We start from the raw sequence: 23022 nt of genomic DNA on the forward strand, positions 1-23022 counted from the left end.
TTAGTTTATGTTTGACCCTTCTGCCTTACAGCAACAAGTAAAACGTCTACGACTAAAAATGAAGGACATGCATCAGCAAATCAGCCGAGGCAAGCAACTCCAAGTGCAGGAGGGTCTAGGCGAGGACCTTCATGATGATTTGCACAAATTAGGTGCCACCCTAAGCCAGATGGACCAAAGCATGGAGGTACAGGAGGAGAGACTCAATGTGAGTAAAGACCTAACATGCCCTGTATCATCTCAATGATTGTTGAGTGCAGAAATACATACAGTATATACAGTATATACACACACACACACACACACACACACACACACACACACACACACACACACACACACACACAGCTGTAAAAGCTGTGTATATATGTATGTGTGTGTATATATATATATATATATATATATATATATATATATATATATATATATATATATATATATATATATATACACACAGCTTTTACAGTTTCTCACTTTGTCTACAGGAAACACTGGCTTCCTGGCTGGACTTTGACAGCCAGCAAGCAACAGTAGGGGAGTTTGTGAGCAGAGCACATTCAGTCACAGAGAGAGACATGATTTTCAGTAGCCCAGAAAGCTTAACAACAGAGCTGAAACAAGCTAAGGTGAATATACGTTTGGTTTAATCTACATTTGTTTATATTTTATATATTTATTGTTTCATCATTAATATGTCATATTGCCTATTCTAGGAGCTTCTGAAACAGAGTGAGACGGAGGCAAATTTGGTGAACAGACTATTGATGAGGGCTGCAGAAATCCAGCTTGGTCCTAAAAATGATTCTCTGCTCCATACACAAGCTCACTCCCTTAAAGGCCATTTGGACAAAACTTTGGCTGACCTCAAGAAAGAGTAATAATTTTTAGATGTGTAGTACTTTAATGTGACATTTACATTAATAAATATAGTATAACACAAACAGGGTATATAGCACAAATAGTATATTATTCTTATTCATATTCTTATTATTAATATTGTTATTGTTATTATTGTTATTGTTATTATTATTACTATATTATTAGTAGTAGAAAATAATGGGCTTTGTGGAACAAACTCATAAATTGATTCTGGCTTTTGGCAACAGTGTTTATTAATGTTTAGGGTCATGTTTCCTGTGGTGTTTTATGTCTGTATGTTTTAGTGTGCAGACTCTTGAGGATATAAAAATTCAATGGGACTCATTTGGAAGTGAGTTTGATGCATTCTCCTTATGGATCTCTGAGAAGGAAAAGGAGCTTGACTTACTAAAATGCTGTAATGAACCACTGGAGCAGCAGATCAGCACTGCTAAGGTACATTTAAGGTTCCAGCATGTAATAGTTCTTACATTTACATAACCGGATCATAATGTTTTGATATTCTTACCGTTGGTTGCCAGGCTGTGACAGCAGAAATAGAAGAGCGAGTACAAATTTTGTCCCAACTGGAAGACAGAGCTCAGACTCTATCCCAGTTTTTATCATCGGGAGAATCTGCACGAATTAAAGCTCGTCTGACACAGATTGGCAGATACTGGGAAGAACTTAAGGAGAGCATGGAGCATCTGAATGGACAGTTGAAAGAGAGCTCCGGTCACCAGCAAAAGTTTGATACCAACCTTCAACAAGTAAATTTATTTCAAATGTTTATTTAAGTACATATCATAAGAAACTATGGATGCTTTATGCAAGTGTATGTTTATTATAAGTGAAGCCATACTCAACATAGAGCACGAAGACAAAATATTCTTGTAAATGTTTTAAAGTAATTATGGTGTTTTAAATTACGTAAATCATCAGGACACCAAAGTGAACTTTTGCTATGTTTCCATACAGACGGTTTAAATTGTCGGATGTGTGCATCATTGCCGATTTTGGTGCTTGATTTAAAACTTGGCGCATTAGTAAAACAAATATTTAGTGTTCAAAAATTATTTTTCTGTTTGTATTTTTATACCTGAGAAAAGAAAGGACGTAGTCAATGAATGTGTGTCACGTTGAAGGTTTTAATTTCGCCTCTTATATGTTTGTTTATTTATTTATTTATTTATTTATTTATTTATTTATTTATTTATTTATTTATTTATTTATTTATATTTGTAATAAAATGAATTTGCGTTAACTTATTATTAACTCGTTATTAAAGCATTAATTTGGACAGCCCTAGATTTTACGTTAGCACATTTTTAACACGTTAATTTTGACAGCCCTAAAAATATATATATTATTTGCTTTGTCTTTGACTCCAATTCCTTTCTAGGTGCAATTAGAGATTGATGCCATTCAGAAGAAACTAGAAAAACCTCTCACATCCTGTGCATCCTCATCTGACACTTATAAAGCTCTACAGGACCACATGGTATTGTACAAAATCACTGTGAACTGCAGTTCCAATTATTACTTTGTCAACACGTGTCATGCTCACTAGAAATGGTGTGTAAACAATGTGTATACTTTTACTTTGTTTGTAAATGTCTATTATTTTCTTTGTAGGATGTGTTCCAGTCTCTGGAGAAGCTGAAGGCCACCTTGCTATCTCTGTGCAATGGGGCTCGCAGGCTAAGTGAGCGAGAGAAAGCAGAAAAGGCAATAACAGCTCTACAGAACGGCTATGGGCAGAGCTTAAAGCAGGCCAAAGACAAACAGAGTCATATGGAAAGCCTGTTGTCCCTATGGCAGAAGTATGTTTTGAACTTTTACTTCGAGTTCATTTACAAACTTTATCTCTGAAACTGTGATACATTTAAAAAGCATTTACAATTACAATATTACAAAAAAACATTATGGGAACTCAGTTTCATGTTTATATATATTTTTTTACTCAGGTCAGAAAAAGACTGTTGTTCTTTGCAATCATTCCTTGAAAGTTGCGAGTCTGTGTCTGCTTCCGTGACCCAGTATCTCACTGTAGACAAGACAAAGCTTGAAGGAGAGCTGATGGAGCTAAACGTAAGGAAAAAACCCATTCTTAGCTCTTGTTCAGAAATATAGAACATTGGTGTTCAACAAGATTTCCATTTTTTAGCACCTTTACTCTGAGATGCAGTCTTTAGAGTCACTATATGAGGGACTACTGGCCCAAGCTCTAGCCCTTTACTCCACTGCATCAGATGAACAAGTGAAGGCACTTCAAGAGGATCACGAGCAGTTGAAGAAAAGATGGAGCTCTCAAAATGCAGCTATACCCCATAGGTCAGGCATATAAAAAAACATGTACAATATGTTTAACCGATGTGGTATTTAATGCTATATAGACTTAATGTATTAGAGCATTAAGCTGTCTGGTCTTTATAGAATCCAGATGCTTCAGGACCATATGTCACGGTTGGAAGAGCATGAGCAAGCACTGCAAAAGTTCTTCAAATGGGGAGAGTCTTTCCTCTCATCTCTCCACTCATGCTCCCAAGTGAATATTACAGATTTACAGCTGATTGCCATAGAAATAAAGGTGGGTCCCATTATCACTCTTATTAGTAAGGCATTGATACCAGTGACAGAAAAGCTTTAGTACTGAACATTTGTTTTATTTTGTCTATGATAGGAGAAGGCAGAAGTGCTACAGAGTGAGAATAGTGAAAGAGAGCATCTCCAGCAGCAGACAGATTCCTTGTGCGCTTTCTCTGAACCTATGGAGCAGCATTATCTACAGAGCCGTCTAGAAAGCAGCTTGCAGCCCTACATGCAGGCCCAGCAACTGGTAATGCAGCGAGGGGAGAGTGTTGAGAAGCTGGAAGCTTTCCTGCAGACCCATAATGTGGCGGCGGGTGTTCTTCGAGGTCTCAGACACACAGTGGAAAGTGCTGGTAGCTGGGATAAGAGCCGGGTGGATGAACTGCAACAAGATCTAGAAGGAATCATTCCTGATATCAGCCGTCTGGAGTCACTAGCGATCAGTCTGGACAGCAGCCTGTGCAAAGCCCACCTCCACCTGATTGATGCCAAGGAGGCTCGCACCTTGTGCCGATCATTGGCAGACACATTAAGCACAGAGTTGGATGGAGTAAAGACCCTGCTTGGCTCCAAGCAGAGTGAGGCGGAGGCTCTGGGGGCTCTGTGGACCTCCTTCAGACAGCGCAAAGAGCAATTGCTGAAGAGTGTGGAAGACATTGAGGAGAAGGCTGACAAGCAGAGTCTTAAAGAGCCCAACCTGCTCACATTACAACAAAGGTAAAACTTTTATTTATTTTTTTTTAAACAAAGAATCTTTTAATTCTAATAATAATACATAAAAGCTTCACATACTGTTGAGTTACTAAAATAAATTGTGTTACACCAGGATGAATTGAAATTCTGCATGTATTGGTATATAGGCTGAGGTTTTTCAACCAGTTGGAGGATGAACTGCACTCGCACCAGCATGAGGAGCAGTGGCTAAGGGATAAAGGGCACCAGCTATCCCAGAGAGATGCTGAGCTTGCAGGAGAGGTGCTGAGGGAGATCAATGTCCTCGAGACCACCTGGGATGACACCAAGAAACTTATTACAGAAAGGTGACTTGTTCTTCTAATCATGTCATGTATAATAGATATTTTCTAAATTATTGAATGTTCCAACCTTTTTATTTCTAAATTTCTAGGCAGGAGCAGTGTACTGCCATGATTGAGCTCATGAAGGACTATCAGAGTCTGAAATCCTCTATTAATACAATAGTGGAAAATGCTGAGTCAGTAGCTGTCAATAAACTTGGTCTAAAGGACCAAGATGACACCAAGAGGTCATTGTCAAAGGTAAGTCTTAATGCATTACCTTTAATAGAACAACTTCTACATTATGCAAAACTGATTTCCAATTATGCAAATAATTGTGCAGTATCTGTTCAAATGTTGGAAAATTTCACAACCGCAAAACTTATTTTTTGTTTATTTTTTATTATCAGCATGAAGCAATCAGAATGGAACTGACAGCTAATCAGGGGGACCTGGACCACTTCTCAAATAAAGCAAAGCAACTGGTATGTGAATTAAACAGGATTCCAGACTGTCAAACTCAAGTGATCAAGACAGAAATGGAAGCTGTTGTGGACCAGTGGTTAGATGTAAGTGTGTGGCCATATTAATGAAAGCTCCTCCATGCCTTTTGTTAAGGGTATATTTGGTTAGGTCCCTGTAACTTTAAAATCTGCATATTTCCTTTCTTCTAACAGGTGTCTGAGAGAATTGAGGATAACATTGAGAAACTTAAGTTGAGTTCCTCCATATGGAAGGATGTTTACCATATCAATGAGGAAATTGATAGCTGGTCTAACAGCTGTGTGGTGGAACTTACAGAGAGCCTCAGCAAGTTCAATGACAGCCAGAAGACTGAAAATCGCCTTGCAGAAGTCAAGGCACGTGTTATCATGGAGACATACAGTACATACTTCATACTGTTACAAAGCTTTTCTTGTTAAATCTAATGTTTGTCTCTCTGTAGGTTGAGGTGGAACAAAAAGAGAAGATGGTAGACACAATACAAGCCAAAGTGTCGGAGCTAAAACAGCTTTGTAGTACCAAAGACATCCCAACATCACTGCAGGTTTGTAATACAGGTCCATGAACATAATGGTCAGCATGAGTAGGGTTTTATGCATATTGTACCTATATTCTCAAATTCTCTGGCAGGTCATGGAGGCTGACCTAAAGAAAAAGATAAATAATGTGCAGGAGCTGTGTGCACAAGCAAAGAACAATCTGAGTGATTTCTGCACTCAGAAAAAACAACTAGAGGACTTTCTGTCTCAGATGACTGAATGGTTGAAAACTGTAGAGGAATCATTGCGGGATGCAGCATCTGGATCACCTCCAGAAGAGATCTTCAGAGTAAAGGTGCAAAAAAAATACCTGTAATTTCTAATGTTATGTCTCATTTAATTTATAGTAATCAGATTGAAATAAAAGCACTATGTCACACTGATATCTTGATTACTGACTTTTAGTTGGGTGTGTATTGTATTTTTTGTAGGATATACAAAAAGAGCTGCAGAACCAGCAGACAAGTATTGACTCATCACGAGAAAGCCTGAACACTCTTTGCAGGAAGTACCCTTCTGAAGAGCTGACAAGCCTTGGGACTTCTTTAACTGATCTCATCAAGAAATATGAAACTGTCAATCAGCTGTGTGTTAAAAGGTTGGGATCAATGCAGCAAGGGCTACAGCAGCTCTTTAGTGGTAAGAGTTATTATTCTCTTGTTGAAATCAGTAAACCTTTTTGCTATTAATAGGTGCATTATGGTTGGTTCATATTATGTCATCAATTTTCACACCGCACTGTTCTCTCTTTATTATACATCTCTTCAGATCTTTTGAAACAGTTTCACACTTGGCTGTCTGGACAAAAAGAAATAGTAAGAGAATGCTCGGATTACTCTGGGGACATTGGTGTTGTGGAGCGCAAATTGCAGAAGCTGAAGGTACATTCTTAATCTTAAGTCATACATTGTGTATAACGTTTACTTCAGTCTTTCACTTCAATCACTTTATTGTGTAAAAAAATGGCATTGCTTTTAAACACAGTTTTTACTCACTCTAAAATAAGTACTTTTGTGCTGTTATGTTCCTCAGGGGGCACTAGAAAGGGTTGAGGATGGAGAAAGTCGTCTAATGGAGGTGTGTCAGGAAGGGGAGAAACTCCTGCTTCACCTACCTAAAGCCAGTGCTGGACAAGTGCAGCAGAGCCTCTCATGCATCCAACAGGACTGGGACAGTTATGTTGAACAGTGCAGGCTAAGCCAGCAGAGTCTCGAGGAAAGTGCTACTCTGCTCAGTTGGTGAGGATACAACCCTTGTTACATGGTACTGTGTATTTCTGTATGGGTCTGGAATGTGTTGGATTTCCATGTAGGTAAAGAATGGTAGACACATCTTCAAATAAATATCTGATACAGTGGTAAATTATTTTTGCTATACAGCTTTGAGAACAATCTGCAGAGACTGTGTCGCTGGCTGGAGCGTATGGAAGTGAGATTGAGTACAGAGTTGCCTGAAGGCAAGCATGGCGAGCAGGAGAAAACATCACTTGAGCGAGTTGAGGCGTTTTATGAGGAGGCACTGAAAGAAAGGTTTGGTTTTTAAAAAAATCATTAATTTATGTGTATCTACTTTATGTAAAACTACATTTTAATGGTTGGTGATATTATTGTTTATCATCTGTAAATGGTGTATTTTTCCCTGTAGAGATTCTTTTGAAAGTTTGTGCCAAGAAGCTCAGACACTGATCGAGGGAGGTCATGGCAGTGGTTCTGAGTTGCGGGTGTCCACACAGCTACAGATGCAGCAGCAGACACTGCTGAAAGCGGTAAGAGAGCGTCTGCGCAGCTGTCAGCTCAGTCTTCAGGAACAGCAGTCTTTTGATGAAACACTGCAGACCACATGGGCCTGGCTCAGTAACATACAAGAACGACTTACAGCACTCAGCAGCACCACAGGCAATAAAGAGACTTTAGAAAAGAGGTTGGGGCTTGTACAGGTAATTAATCTCATTACTTTTTACTCATCACCCATCACAAGTAGTATTGAAAAACACAACTGTAGTCTTAAAAAAATGTTTAATTGTGTTATAGGATATTTTGCTAATGAAGGGAGAAGGAGAAGTTAAGCTGAATATGACAGTCGGAAAAGGTGAGCAGGTTGTGAAGAACTGTAGTAAGGACAAACAGAAGGCTATCCGCTCTCAGCTCCAGAGTCTAAAAGATGCCTGGGCAAACATGCTAATGAGTGCCATTAACTGTCACAGGTATGGGTTATGCTGGTATATAAATATATATATATATATATATATATATATATATATATATATATATATATATATATATATATATATATATATATATATATATGAAAATATAAGTCAAAATATGTAGATGTTGATAAAAAAAAGAAAAACACCAACTAATAGAATTGTTCAGATATGGTTTAACTTTGTGTATTTGTATTAAAACAGTCGTCTGGAGTGGACAGTGACCCAGTGGAGCAGCTATCAGGAAGGAAAAGCTCAGCTTCAGCAGTGGATGGACACAGTAGAGCAGGAGGTTGAAGTCGCACTTCCTCAACAGCCTGGATTGAAGGAAAAGGTCTCTTTGCTGGAGCGCCTGCGTGCCATAGAGGCTGACATTGATAGCCACTCAGCATCACTCAATCGCCTGAATGAGAAAGCTACAGAACTGTTTGAGAAAACCGGAGACCAAGCCTTTGCAGAAGATCCTAGAGCAGAACTTAATGACCAGTTCTCTGACATAACAGCAGTTATCAAGGTAAATTTGATTTTAAACATGCATCGATATTCTCACACAGCACATACTATGTTGATAAGAGAGGATGAAGCGCAATTGTTATTCTCTCCTTAGAGTAAAGTACAGCAGATGGATGAGATAGTGAAAGAGCATGGGGTATATTTGGAGGCTGTGCGGGAAATGAATGACTGGCTGACCTCTGCTAAAGAGGAGCTCCAGCGCTGGTCTGACATGTCCGGAGATGCTGCCTCTGTTCAGAAGAAACTGTCCAAAGTGCAGGTAACAGGTGCAATTCAAATGATATATAATATGCTATTGAAATAGTGTTTACATTTTTTGCACGTGAGTAATTGCTGACTTTCCTGTTTGATGGCAGGAGTTATTGAACTCCAGGAAGCAGGGCAGAGAGAGGCTGGAGAGAGTGCAGCGGTGTGGGGCTGCAGCACGTGATCACACCTCCACTGTAGGGTGTGAGGCGCTGGAGAGGGAGGAGGCAGGACTGCTCTCTGCTTGGGAACAGTGGGAACATGGAGCCAAACATGTGCGCTCTGGTCTAGAGGCCACACTGGCTCAGATGGCCAGCTCAGATGAAGAGTTCAGTACTTTGGCTGCACAATTGGAGCAGGACCTGCAGGAATTTAGCTGTCGACTACATGAATGGCACGACACATTGCAGCAGGTTGAGGCCATGGACACCAGTGAGGAAGCTGTACAGGCCTGGCATATTTCCAAGGTACAGGATTTATTTTTTTAATAATATATGAAACAAACAACAGACTTGGTCAGTGATTGAGACACCTTATCTTGCCCAGTGTAGATTCTAATAAAAACTTTCATATTACTATGAATTAGGACACCCTGGAAGCATTACTCAATGCAGAACCAATGTCAGACAGTGTGAAGTCACAGCTGAATGACCTCTGTCGCTTCTCCAGAGATCTGGGAACACAGTCTTCAAGGGTATCTGCCCTGATCAAAGAGTATAACAGGTAAACAGTGTAAAAAAAGCCTTGTGAAAGTTTAGATTCAGGAATATGTAAAACTTAAGGTCTGTCAAATCCTGCCATATTTTGAACCTGCGGAAAGCCATATACAGGCCGATAAAAAGTTAAAGGTTTATTTTTTCTAATGCAGCCTTAGTCTGCATGCCTCTCGGGAATGCCAAAGAAAAGAGAAGCTGCTGGAGCAGAAGTTCCGTGCTGCTTTCCGAGAGTTTCAACAGTGGCTAGTCAATGCTAAAATTAACACAGCCAAATGTTTTGATGCACCTCAAAATCTCAGTGAAGCTTCATCTAGTCTTCAGAAGATTCAGGTACTATTTAAATATATATAAATATATAATTAAGATTTCTATAATAATTTGTAAACCACTAGAGAGAATTACTAGAAATTAATTTGTTGTGGTGATGTGCAGGACTTCCTAAGTGACAGAGAGCAGGGGCACAGTAAGCTGAATGCACTGGCTGCTAGTGGAGACCTGCTGATAAATGTAGCTCCTAAAGAGCAAGTAATTGCAGTCCGAGCTAAAGTCAGCGGTGCCAGAGAAGACTGGAAGACGCTTATGACAAACCTGCACCAGAGAGAGACTGCTTTACAAGTAAAGTGCCTTAATGCCAGATTAATCTGTTCCAAAATTTTATAGTAGTAAAAATGTGTTGGTTTATCACTGAGTTAAATGCACTAAATTCAGTATGTTGTGCTTTGTGGAAGAATTTGCAAGCACAGATGAGGGACTTTGAGACCAGTGTGGAGCCCTTGCAAGATTGGCTGAACCAGACAGAGATGACAGTGCAGGAAAGCAGTAGTCGTTTACACGACCTCCCAGCCAAGAAACATGAGCTTCACAAACTCCAGGTACAGTATCCTAGATTGGATGTGAGGACCATGACTTGCAATTGTAGTAGCTCATCCAGTTACTGGTGACCATCCTCATTTCATTTTTAGTACATTTTGGCATTTTCTCATTTGTAGCACATTGCATCTTTTATTGCAATAAACTTATGCCTTTATTGTGTTCAAAATGTGCCTCGGCCTAACTGTTTTTTTAAGGACAATTTTATTATCTATTTATTGTAATTGTGTTGTATTTATTGTACATTGCCATTTCCTTCACAGTTTTATTCAACACACATTTGCAAAGAAATTATGAAAATTTGGTTTATTTTATAGTGAATATCGGAGGTGATTTATAATCGCTATGCAAATACATAACTAGAAATGTTACAGATTGATACCATTTCATAGCTCACACACCAGATAAACAGTGCCTTTAATTTGCTCAGCCTCAGCTTTGGATCCTGCTTTAATTTGCTGCAAGCTCTTTGTTAGTTTGGCTCAATGTCTTCTAAAATTAACTACATCAATCTTTTCAGCCTGCTTCTATGTGGCCATTTTAACACTTTAGTCTTACTAATGGAGGTACACCGTGCTTGTCTCCTAAGCTGCATGCTTGTGCTGATGTTCCTGTGCATTCACAGTCTGTGCTTGAGGAGTTGGCCTCTCATGAGGCTCAGCTGAGCAGGCTAAGAGAGAAGGCCCAACAGCTCTGGGATAAACACACGACTGGAAAGGGCTTTGTGCATCGTGTTTCGCAGCTCTCTGCTCAATACCTAGCTTTAAGCAACCAGACTAAGGTAATGTCTGTCTGCCTACTGCCAGCTTGACCTCAGGCAAGATAGACTGTTATATTTTGTCCCAAAGGACATTTGATTGAATAGAAATTAAATAGGTAATGGCATGTGCAAATACTAATGTATATATGTATGTACATAAAATATAGCTGTAGCAGCTATTCTGTTATATTTTCCCTAAAACAACACTACAACCTTTTTCTCACAGGGATGTGCATTGTGCATGAATAGGGTAAAGCAATCCAGGATCACTAATAACTAATTACCAAAGACAACTCACAGTGGTTATAGTGACTATACTGTCCAAACTGACCAATGTGTTAACATCTGAAATTTGTAATCCTCTTATTACGTTTAACATTTAAGAATATGTAACAGATATAAATGTTCGGAAATTAGTTTGATGTGTGAATGAGATTTTTACTGTAAAATGCTCTACTAGGAAAAAGCTTCCAGAATTGAGAGGATTGTGTCAGAGCACCAGCTTTTCTCTCAAGGTCTGAAGGAACTGCAGAACTGGGTGGCAGACACCAGTCATATGCTGCAGACGTATTGCACTCCAACAGCAGATAAAAATGTTTTGGACAGTAGGATGATCAAGCTTGAGGTACACTAATAAAATTTAAGCATATGATTGCCATTACCCTGTATTAACTTAGCTTAGTTGCCAACTACATTTATTTATGGAATATTTTGGTGTTATTTTAGGCCCTGCTTACAGCTCGCCAGGAAAAGGAGATCCAACTGAAAATGTTGGTCACTAGGGGTGAGTCTGTGCGTAGGAATACATCAGCTGAGGGGGTTCCTCTGGTCTGTAAACAGATTGAGGACCTGAAAGATTCATGGGACAGCCTGCTTTCTGCAGCTATTCAGTGCAAGAGGTATGTCACTTTGGGGGATAATATTATGTTTTAGGGGTGTAACAGTACACAAAATCGGTTCGGTACAATTTAGATACAGTTAGGGGGAAGAAATGCAAAACATAAAATTGCTTGTCAATTTTTTATTAAAATTAACAAACACGTTTTTGTTATAAACATTTGTGAATATCAATAGTTTATATTTTTAAAACAATTTTAAATCAAATGCCTGCTTGGTTTATAAAGTAGTATTTTATAATATTTTATAAAAAATAAAATACAATAAATCAAATAAATTCAATACACTTTTTAATTATATAGATTAAATTAAGAACTCAATTATATTAGCACAAATTAAATTGATTTAATAAAATTAAATTAATGGAAAATGAAAATAAATTGTTTACATTTGTTACAGCCATTTTGGTATACGGATATGTGTTTTACATTTAATATATAATTTTCTAAAGATATGTTCTACTTAACTGTTTTACTTATTTCAGCATACTTTAACAAATATCTTTATTCCTTCCATTCTTCATTCATTCTCTCCTCGATATTTAAAATTTTAATGATTTTTTCATTTTAAAATTCATTTTTGAAGCTTGACATAAAACTCTAACAATCCATAGCGCTAGCATTAGCCGCTAGCCACTTATTTGTTATAGGTTAACGCTAGAGCTAGGGATTCTTTATCGTTTTTGTGCATGCGCAAAACAAATCTTATTTACGGTAAAGAGTGAGTAGCCACAGTGACACTGCTTTAACTCTAGTTTCTTTTTTATATATATCCCTGCCATTGTTGTGTATGATTTCATGTTTAAAAATTATTTATAGAATTCGCTCAAAGTGCGAATAACTGTGTAACTATGTTCCGCACAAATTCGTGTACCGTTACACCCCTATAATATATACAATCTTCACTATACAACTGAAACAGGTTTTAACACTTTATAATTTTCAGAGGATGTTATTAAATGTACTATTGGATGCAACTTGTTTGTGACTTCTCAGTCAGCTGGAGGGAGCTCTCTCACAGTGGACCAGTTATCAAGAAGATGTATGTCAGCTTGTGAGTTGGATGGAAAGTGTGGAAGAAGGTCTCTACTCCACAGATAAGCAGTGCTCTGAGATGAGAGATAAAGCTGCCAATCTGGGCAAGACCAAGGTATTGTTATCATGTCATTGTACTTAATTGCTCCAGCATCAATCACAAATCAAAGGAGATACATCACATTCTTCCAGCTATCACCTACTTGTCAAGAGATAATTAGGACTCACTGCTGATAGTAGTTTGCTTCATTATATCATTCTTTCAGTTCTGCTTTAGATATAAAATTCTGACTTTTTTGTAGTTGCTATATGAGGATGTTCTGAGCCACAGCTCTGTCCTGGACACCATCTATGTAAAGGGGTCCAACATGGCTGAGCACTATGTTACCCAGTTGGAGATTCAAGATTTGCAGGAACAGTACAAGAATATTAAAGAGAGGGCCCAGGTACATACAAAAGCACACATCTCAATCACAAAACAAGATACATCAGTGCCTGTTAACATTAACAAGAAACATCTGGTATTCCTTTTATTCAGGCAGCGGTAGGAAAGGCAGAGGAGCTGCTGACAGGTCATCAGGAATATCAGAACAATCTGAATGAGTTTAAGGACTGGTTGGAGCAGCAGCAGGAGAAACTAAGTTGCTGCACTCAGCTAGAGGGAGATATTGATACTTTGGAGGAAACGCTACACAAACTACAAGTAAGAACACAAATACATGCCATTTTTCTAGGCTCAAATAATGGTACTTTTTTATGACAATTTTTAATAATAATGTAGTTAATCAATAATATTTTATACTCTTCCTATTATAAACAATATTAAACATGTTTTTATCAGACTTCAGACAGAAACTTGGACTATTGTCTTATGGGATAGAATACCTTAAAGAATCTAATATATTTGATCCTGTATAGGAACTGCAAGTGAATTGCACCCAGGGACAGGCTCTGCTAAACACGGTACTGGAGAGTCGAGAGCAGGTTATCCCCTGGGGAATACCCCAGTTAGAGGACCGCACCCTGGAGACAGTGCAGCAGGAGTGGGGCTCTTACCAGGCCCAATTGTCTGAAACAAGAGCTCAGCTAAACAGTGCTATAGCCAAGCTACGTCAGATGGAGCAGAAGTTCCAGCGCCTTGATACCTGGTTAAAGGGAATGGAGAATAAAGGTCAGCTGCGATGTTGCAGGCGTTCTGATAAACCTACCAAGGAAGCCCAGCTAGAGCTGCTGAAGGTTTGTGAAGCCACTTTGTCTTTTAATGATGCTGATGTTTTTGGACCTTAGGTTAAATCTTAATTTTGTCTAAATATTGACAGCATGTTTATTGTGTCACACAGGGATGGCATGAGGAAGTCCTGGCCTACCAGGAGGAAATTGAGGGTTTAAGTACACTGGCCCAGCAAGTCTTAGAAGAAACACATATTAGCAGTCGTGTCAGTACTAGGGCTACACAACTTACCTCACGCTACCATGCCCTGCTTCTGCACCTACTGGTAAGATATAAATATATATATATATGCACACGTGTGCACATACTCATACAGTACACATAGTTTTCTTCATATAGCTCTTGCTTTTGTCATATAGGAGACAATTAAACAACTGAAGGAGGAAGTGTCTGGTATTGAAGAAGCCCATAGCATCTTCGGTAGTTTTTCTGACTGGCTGAACACAGCACATAAGAACTTTAGCAGTGTGGCCATTAACATTAATGTTATTGATTGTGTTACCATGGAAAGGAAAATGAAAAAATTAGAGGTATGGCAAATAACATTTTTACTTCTATAGTAGCATGTTTAAAAGAGAGATTATGATAACACTATATTCTGATTATTCAGGTTTTGCAGTGTGACATGGAGCTGGGGCATTCTTTCCTGAAGACTATGCGGGAGAAGACAGAGCGAGCTATGGCATTCCTGGAGGAGTCAGAAGCAGAAAAACTAAAAGAAGAGATAAATGGCCGTCTCTCCCAGCTAGACGGGCTAATGGGAGCTCTGCGGGGTGAGCTCAGTGCTCAGGAGAAGTGTATTCAGCTCTCTAAAGACTTTTTAGACAAGTATAAGGCACAGACCCAGTGGCTTAACGAGATGAAACCCCTTCTGGTCTCCTCTGTGGAACTTAAAGCTGAACTATACCAAAAAAAGGCCCAGTTAGCCAAGTACAAAGTAAGTTTCATCATGTTTCATGTACCATATGTACAATCACTAAAGATGCTGAGAGAAATGTAAACAAAAGCAGAATGCAATGATTTAAGAATTTCATAAATCCATTTTTCATTCACAATAGAACATTAAAAACAAATCCAATGTTTAAACTGAGGAAGTGTACTATTTTAGGGAAAACAATAAGTTAATTTTAAATTTAGTGGCTGTAGCACATCTAAGAAAAGATGGGACATGGGCAACAAAAAGTTGGAAAACTAAATGTCACTAAAAAGAAACAACTAGAGGAACATATTTCAACTAATTAGGTTAATTGATAATAAGTCAGTAACATCATTGGATATAAAAAGAAAAAAGAAAAAATCTTAGAGAGGTCTCTCAGAATGAAAGATCTACAGTTTTGGAATAATTTCAGAATAATCAAATTGTAAAGACTTTAAATATCTCATCACCTATGGTACATAATATTAAAAGATTCATACAATATGGAAAAAATGTCATGTGCCACAAATATGGGACAAAGCAAAAATCGTATGCCCTCAGGTGGCACTGCATTAAAACATCTATGAATATTCCTGTAATGGAAATCACTGCATGGGCTCAGTAACATTTGCAGAAATCATTGTCTATAAACAGTGTTCGCTGTGCCATCCACAGATGCAGATTAAAGTTCTGTCATGCTGTCATTCTGTCATGCAAAGAAGAAGCCATATGTAAACATGATCCAGAAACTCTTGTCTATGGATTAAAGCTCTTTTAAAATTAACTGAGGCGGTGTTTGAAAACTGTTCTGTTGTCAGACAAATCGAAATATAAAATTCTTTTTGGAAACCATGGACACTGTGTTTTCCAGACTAAAGAGAAGAGAGACCATCCAGCTTTTTTATCAGTGCTTAGTTTAAAAGCCTGTATGTCTGATGGTTTGGGGTGCATTAGTGCCTATGTAATGGACAGCTTTCACATCTGGAAGAGCACCATCAGTACTGAAATTTAAAAAAACTGTTTTAGAGCAACATATACTTTCATCAAGATGTCTTCTTCAGGGAAGGCCTAAATAGCTTCGTCAGCATAGCTTCGTAATAGAAGAGAATGAGTGCTGAAATGGCCTGTCTGCAGTCTAGAACTTCACCAATTTAAAACATTTGACACATCACAAAAAGGAAAATATGACAAAAAAAACACCCAGGACCTTTAAGCTAGTTGGATCCTGTCCCAACCTTTTTGAGAAGTGTTATATCAAATTAAATTAAATCAAGTTACATCAAATTAAAAAATTTTATAATTTTTTTCCTTAAAATGTAACATTTCAATTATATGTTTTACATTTTTTATGAATAAAATATAAGTTTATCATATTTGCAAATCTCAGATTTGCAAACTGGGATTGGAAAAACAGACACAGACTTGTAGATCAGTACTTGTATTTATGTTTTTTATTTCCTATTAGACAATCCAACAAACTATGCAATCTCATGAGTCATCTGTGAAGTCTGTCATTGAGAAAGGAGAAGCTCTGCTTGAAATAGTACATGATCCATTTATCCGTGAGAATATGATCAAGCTACAAAACGATTATCAAGATCTATGCAGCAAAGCCAAGGTACTTCCATTAGATGGCATAAATATCTAGCATTAAATGTTATGATACAGATAAAATAAAAAAGTGTGGTAAATGCTAAAATGTGCAATAAATGTTGTGTTGTTTTAGGCTCATGTACAGAAATTGACAGAGGGAGTGAAAGAGCATGAAGACTATAACAGTGAACTACAAGAAGTGGAGAAATGGTTGCTACAGATGTCTAGTAGACTGGTTAACTCTGATTCCATGCAAAGTGGCAATCTAGAGATGGCCACACAACAACTGGCACGACACAAGGTAGACTTTTTAAATATATTGAGAATGACTATGTACTGGCAAATGTATGATGTGCACAGATACTGGCTATGGCTCTCAGTATATATAAACTCATTCAGATTGTTCTGATATATATATATATATATATATATATATATATATATATATATATATATATATATATATATATATATATATATATATATATATATATGTAAATATTAGTGTATCCTAAACTAGTGAAAATGATATATATATTCAAACTGGCTAATAAAAAAAATGACATTATAATAGAAAATCAAGGTGAGATAAATGACTGCATACTATAATGTTGTTATGGGTTTTACCCCACTGCCAGTTCTAGCTAACTTAAATAGAATTACTACTGTAATGATGGACCTATAGTATTTTATTTTTCAGGCCATAATGGAGGAGATAGCTTGCTTTGAAGAGTCTTTGATAAGACTGAAGGAGAAAGGAGACAGTCTAGTCAGTCACTGTTCAGAGCAAGTTCAGGCCAAGCTCAGCCAGCAGATTCAGGCTCACCAACAAGGAACTAAAGACAGCTATTCAGCTATCTGCAGTACCGCACAACGGGTTAGTATCACCATCATTCATTCCTTTTACACTCTTTTACACCCAACCAAATTGTATTATATCTTCCAAAAGTGGATGAATAAATACAAATATTTTCTCTATTATTGATAGAAGCTGTCATTCTCAAAAATATAAGATTCTGTAAATTACCCAGAACTGGACTATGGTTGCATTGATAGAAACACATTGTTTTTCTCACATTGTAAATAGATATGTAAATAAGTACTTTTTCTAAACACTGAGCCTGTACCACATCAGGTGTTTCAGAGTCTTGACCGGGAGCTACAGAAGCATGTTAGTCATCAGGACACTCTGCAGCAGTGTGAGACTTGGCTCTCCACTGTCCAAGAGGAAACACAGCTACATTCACAGACCCCCTTTGGCCTTCAAGAGGCACTAAAACAGGTTGGTGAAAAACCAAAGAGAATGTATACACCAGATATTTATTTTCTCAAAGGCTTAACTTCTTTTTTGTTTTCTTGATACTATTGTTTGCAGGTAAAGCACTTAAGGGCTCTGCAGGAGCAGGCTAGCACCTATCTTGATCTTGTTTGCTCAGTGTGTGATTTATCTGATGAAGCAGTAAGAGCTACAGCTACTAAGATCCAGGAGATCAAAACCATGGTGAGTTTGGTCATTTAAATGTATTTTAACTTAATTTAATACATTTATAATTATTGAATGTAGCTGCTGCTATCCTGCTGTCTCTTTTTGCAATGTCATAGTTTGAAGAGAGGATTACCAAAGCTCAACAGCTGTCAGATTGCTGGAGGGAAATTAAGGAACAAAAGCAGGAGCTCTCTACACTCTTTCAAGATTTGGAACAACAACTGCATAGCCTTTCGAGGAGACCTGCTGAGCTGGAGCCCAAGATTGCTCAGAACATGCTTGATCAAGCCAAAGTAGGAAAAATCTTGACATTATTACTCTTAGGCATTGTTTGAAATCTAATGTCATTGAGTATAGAGCCAAAACAACCCAAATATAAAAATGTAATCAATTATGTTGCTGTCAAACTACTTCCAAACTTTGATGTATGGGATTAAATTTACTGCTACATTTATCATTTACCTGTGATTTTCTTTAGGAATTTGGTGAGCAGCTGCAGAGCAGACAGTGTACATTGACTAAAATGACAGAGTATGTAAGTAAGCTGACAGAAGGCAGGCCTTCTCCAGAACACACTGAGCTTAATCGGCTGAGTCATGCATGGCTGGAGTTATGTAATGAGGCCAATAAGCTTCAAGACCAGAGGGAAGAGGATTTGATGAGAACAAGAGAGTACCATGACTGCATCTGTGCAATGGAAGCTTTATTCGAGCAGGTTTCCAAGGAATGGGACAACCTAGCCAGGTGGGCTCCTATTACATTGTTTTAAACTGTGCTTATTGAATTGGATTGGTAATGCAGTGTTCAACAATGCAGAACACAACATAACATTATTTGTTTTTACACTTAATGGTTTAGAACTGAAGCTGAGAGCTCATCTGAACATCTGGAGACTCTCCGGACGCTCTCTGTTGTCCTCAAAGAAAGGAAGAGCATGCTTGAGGATCTTAAAGACCAGAAGCAGAAAGTGATGTATCACTTAAACCTGGATGATAAAGAGCTGGTGAAAGAACAGATCAGCCACTTTGAGCAGCGCTGGGCTCATCTAGAAAGTCTCATTGAGAGAAAGATTCAGGACTCTATCCTAACACTTGAGGATATGACTCAAGTTGAAGCCCGACTGAAAGAGGCTAGAGAGTGGGCTGAGGAACAGAGGCCTGCTTTGTCTGAGGCCATGAAAATGAGCCCACCACCAGAGGTAGCACAGAGCTTCCTATTTGATCACCTTAGCATATGCAGTGAGCTTGAAGCAAAGCAGCTACTACTGGCACAAGCCAAAAGTGATTCAGACAGAGTTTTAGCACACTTAGGCTTGAATGAAAGGCAGCGATTGCAGCAGCTTATATCAGAGACCAAGGCTGAGGTAGAATCATTGAGTATTAAAGTGGCCCAGAGAAGGAAAAACCTGAGCAAGGCTTTTACTGAGAGGACTCAGTTCCTGCTTGCGGTGAGTCGGGCTATCACTTGGGTTCAACAGAATGAAAAGAAAGCACATTCTGATGACTACATAGCCCTTTTACCAGATGATTTGGCTAAGCAGGTGAGGACCTGCAGAAACATCCAAAGTAGCCTAAGAGCTTACCAGAGTGAGCTAACTTCCTTATGGTCCCAAGGCAGAGATCTGATGAAAGATGCTACTGAGGATGAGAAGGCTGAGATGCTAACCAAGCTACAAGAATTGCAGAACAGCTTTGAAGTAGCTTTGCAAAGGTGTAATCAAAGACTACAGGAACTAGAGAGGGTACTGGTAACTAGAAAATACTTTAAGGCAGATCTAGAGAAAACATGTCAGTGGTTAAAACAAGCAGATATTGTGACATTTCCTGAAATAAACCTAATGAATGGAGATGCAGAACTCAAAGTACAGCTCATAAAATACCAACAAATATTGGAGCAAGCAGCAGAATATGAAAATCTCCTTCTCATTGTCCAAAGAGCAGGTCAAGAAATTTTGCCCACCCTCAATGAGGTTGACCACTGCTACTTAGATGAGAAACTTAATGGCCTTCCACAGCAATACAACAACATCTTATCACTAGCAAAAGAAAAACAGGAGAAAATACAACAAGCCATTCTTGCCCGTCAGGAGTATTCTTCGTTCATTGATATAACCCACAAAGCATTGAAAGAGCTTGAGGAACAGTTTCATAATCTTGGTACTCAGCCTGTTGGTTTGCAGACAGAGCAGGTCATCAGTTTGCAGCATGATTACAAAGCACTGCTTGAGGAATTGACAAATCTTGGCCAGGCTGTTAGTGAGCTCAACCAGAAAAAAGAGGGCTTTCGCAGCACTGGTCAGCCATGGCAGCCTGAAGAAATGGCACAACTTGTCAGTCTCTATAATGGTCTTAAGAGGCTGATAGAACAGAAGGTAGAACACCTAGATGACACTTTGGAGTCATTTGAAGACCACCAAGCTATGGCCATGCAGGTTGACTCTGAGTTGAAGGCTACAAAAGAGCAGCTTGTCAAAGTCAATGCTGAGACCCAGTCAGCTGAAGAGAGACTGAAAAATTATCATGCCTTGGCTGCCAGTCTTCAGGGAGCCAGCTCTCACCTCTCCCGGCTCATGGAGCAGATGGGAAACCTTGCTTCTCACATGGACCCAGCTGCACATGAGGCCTCTAAGCAGCGGGTGTTATCCTGGCAAGAGGAACTTCAGTCTCTTCAGACAGCTGTTGGGGAGCTGATAGTGGAGTGTGAGAACAGATTTGTGCAAAGTAAAGATTTTGAGACTGAAGTAAAGCGGACGTTGACTTGGCTTCAGCAAGTCAGAGATGAGCTGGGATGTGCTGTTGTTGTGGATATGAAGGTGGAAAAGGTTCAGGAAGAGATTAGAAAGCAGCAGATCATGCAGGAAGAGGTGCAGTCTCAACTAAGGATTGTGGCTGCACTGAGCACTAGGGAAAAACAGAAGTACACCAGTGCTAATGAACTTATTCCAGCTCATGTGGATTCTAGTCTGCAAGAAATGGCAAAGTTGGAAGCTGATGTCCAACAAGCTCTGAATTCTAAGCAGGCAAGTCAAAGATAATTTAAATTTTTACAATGTCCTAATTTTAATCCTACTATACTTATATCTGTTTATTGCTCTACCCTGAAATTTAGAGTGTTTATATATTTGTTTCTCCAAATTTGTGTTTTCAGCTTACTCTAGAACAAGCCCTGGCTTTGTGTCAGAAGTACCATTCACGGATGCAAGCAGCATGTGAGTGGCTTGAAGATGCTGTAGGGTTTCTGCAGCAGGCCAGTCTGGGAGTGGATGTAGAGAACTATGAAGAATGTCTTCGGCAGCAGGAGGATATCATGGCAACTGAGCAAGACTTCCTCAGTGTGCTGCAGGAACTTGAGGCACTCCCACCTCAACTGGAGAGTCTGGTGAACCACACAGCAAAAGAACAGCTGCGACAAAGTGTGGAGTCTGCTCAGCAAAGAGGAGTAGAGGTTAGAGACCAGCTTCAGTGTCATCAGGATGTTTTGAACAGGTACAATATATTACGTCTAGTGTATGCTTTTTGCCAGCTTGCTGAGTGAGCATTACTGGTCTTCATTATTTTTATCTTCATTTGGGAAAACAAATATAGTTATCGGGTCAGCTAATACCAGTGTGTTTTAATTCATTCTCAGGTGTTTATAATACTGAAATGTAAATTTAAATGCATTCTGCTAAGCTGCATTATAAAAGCAAATTTTAAAGGATAATTGATCAAGACAACTAGCATTAATATAATAAATATAAATATAGCATAGTAAAGGGTAAAAATGTGACTATCGTACATTATTTCCTGTAAGATATGTAATACATGATGTGTATGTAAACAAAGTATTGGTTATTTTCTATGCTATTGTCAGCTGTGTAGAACAATGGAAGACCTATCAAGAGGCCCGGCAGACAGTTATTGATCTGATGAATGAGGCAGAAAAGAAACTGACTGAGTTCTCTACAGCCAAGGCAGCAACTATTCAGGAGGCAGAAGAGAAACTCAAAAGTCATAAGGTAGAAAGAACCTGTTAAACTAAATTATTCAGTAATCTAAAATAATATTCTAATTAACAAGTCTACATTTTCTGTTTTTTTACAGTCATTGGTGTCCATGGTGAATGGATTCCAAGAGAAGCTGACAGGCCTGGAGGAGCAAGCATCTCAGTTGGAGCTGATTGGCAGTGATACCAGCAAGGCCACTATAAGTCGCTCTATGACCACAGTATGGCAGCGCTATACTAGGCTGCGAAGCATGGCTCGAGGTCAAGAGAGGGTGCTAGAGGACACAGCTCATGAATGGAGAACTTTCAGGGAGAAGGTGAACATTTATATGCACAAAATAGTCACTGTAAATGTAGTTAATAATACATAATAATAATAATAATAATAATAATAATTATATATATTTTTACACAACAATGATAGATACTGGATATGTTGTTATTACTTACTAATTACGTTAAAGTAAAATGGACTATTTCCTTACCTTTGCTAGATTGGTAAATTGAAGGCTGTAGCAGAAGAACTACAGGATCGAGTTCCTGAATGTTCGGTTGAAAAAGCCTCTAAAGCCACACTTCAGTCCATTCAAGATCAGCATGAGCTGGTCACTCAGGACCTGGAGCGGGAACTGTCCTCTCTCACACTCCTGCGGCAGTATGCCCTCAGCTTGTTACATGATGTGGAAGTCTCAGTGCCAACCACTGATCTTGACCAGCTGCCTAGTCTGAAGGAGATTAAAGTGGTGCAAGATCAGTTTGAAAGGTAGTTGTTTACCAAATGTTTCAAATATTTAGTTGAGGTGTATTAGCTGCTAATTTGTAAATGTGTTTTCCTCTTTGCCAGTCTCTTACAAAAGTCCAAAACAGGTAGAGCACGTGTGCAGCAGGAACTGAAAGATAGAGAGGAAGTGGAGAGAGGACTGAGCTTGGTAAAAAGCTGGATTCAAGATTCTAGAGAGCTCTTGCTCAATCCTACAACTGATATGGATATTCTCACACAGGAGCTAGAGGTGACACTTCTGGAACAGATTTCACATTGCACATTTGCATACACATCTATG

The 23022-nt window shown here is 38.6% G+C and overlaps 1 protein-coding gene across 8 annotated transcripts in view; it reads left to right on the top strand.

The window, feature by feature from the left end:
- syne1b (spectrin repeat containing, nuclear envelope 1b) overlaps nt 1–23022 on the top strand; it is a 76602-nt gene that overhangs the window by 22216 nt on the left and 31364 nt on the right. For 6 of the 8 annotated variants that reach the window (XM_083543861.1, XM_083543863.1, XM_083543859.1 and 3 more), the window contains 53 exons: nt 32–208; nt 486–626; nt 714–874; nt 1164–1314; nt 1401–1628; nt 2261–2359; nt 2494–2681; nt 2826–2949; nt 3026–3192; nt 3295–3448; nt 3542–4167; nt 4311–4490; nt 4577–4727; nt 4877–5035; nt 5144–5326; nt 5413–5514; nt 5601–5804; nt 5941–6148; nt 6278–6390; nt 6542–6747; nt 6889–7038; nt 7154–7445; nt 7540–7712; nt 7920–8229; nt 8323–8487; nt 8585–8941; nt 9061–9197; nt 9343–9520; nt 9623–9805; nt 9919–10062; nt 10686–10841; nt 11281–11445; nt 11547–11719; nt 12713–12866; nt 13054–13197; nt 13290–13454; nt 13670–13987; nt 14092–14247; nt 14342–14512; nt 14593–14919; nt 16364–16516; nt 16625–16792; nt 17192–17368; nt 17627–17773; nt 17867–17992; nt 18094–18270; nt 18456–18721; nt 18836–20996; nt 21125–21462; nt 21830–21974; nt 22060–22278; nt 22456–22724; nt 22806–22971. In XM_083543861.1, coding sequence (XP_083399987.1) covers nt 32–208; nt 486–626; nt 714–874; nt 1164–1314; nt 1401–1628; nt 2261–2359; nt 2494–2681; nt 2826–2949; nt 3026–3192; nt 3295–3448; nt 3542–4167; nt 4311–4490; nt 4577–4727; nt 4877–5035; nt 5144–5326; nt 5413–5514; nt 5601–5804; nt 5941–6148; nt 6278–6390; nt 6542–6747; nt 6889–7038; nt 7154–7445; nt 7540–7712; nt 7920–8229; nt 8323–8487; nt 8585–8941; nt 9061–9197; nt 9343–9520; nt 9623–9805; nt 9919–10062; nt 10686–10841; nt 11281–11445; nt 11547–11719; nt 12713–12866; nt 13054–13197; nt 13290–13454; nt 13670–13987; nt 14092–14247; nt 14342–14512; nt 14593–14919; nt 16364–16516; nt 16625–16792; nt 17192–17368; nt 17627–17773; nt 17867–17992; nt 18094–18270; nt 18456–18721; nt 18836–20996; nt 21125–21462; nt 21830–21974; nt 22060–22278; nt 22456–22724; nt 22806–22971 — 12252 coding nt within the window. The remainder of the gene's footprint in view (nt 1–31; nt 209–485; nt 627–713; nt 875–1163; nt 1315–1400; nt 1629–2260; nt 2360–2493; nt 2682–2825; nt 2950–3025; nt 3193–3294; nt 3449–3541; nt 4168–4310; nt 4491–4576; nt 4728–4876; nt 5036–5143; nt 5327–5412; nt 5515–5600; nt 5805–5940; nt 6149–6277; nt 6391–6541; nt 6748–6888; nt 7039–7153; nt 7446–7539; nt 7713–7919; nt 8230–8322; nt 8488–8584; nt 8942–9060; nt 9198–9342; nt 9521–9622; nt 9806–9918; nt 10063–10685; nt 10842–11280; nt 11446–11546; nt 11720–12712; nt 12867–13053; nt 13198–13289; nt 13455–13669; nt 13988–14091; nt 14248–14341; nt 14513–14592; nt 14920–16363; nt 16517–16624; nt 16793–17191; nt 17369–17626; nt 17774–17866; nt 17993–18093; nt 18271–18455; nt 18722–18835; nt 20997–21124; nt 21463–21829; nt 21975–22059; nt 22279–22455; nt 22725–22805; nt 22972–23022) is intronic. The other 2 variants (XM_083543864.1, XM_083543865.1) reach the window with 1 other exon arrangement.

Source organism: Silurus aristotelis (genome assembly GCF_946808225.1).
Source record: "Silurus aristotelis genome assembly, chromosome: 6".
Lineage (NCBI taxonomy): Eukaryota > Metazoa > Chordata > Actinopteri > Siluriformes > Siluridae > Silurus > Silurus aristotelis.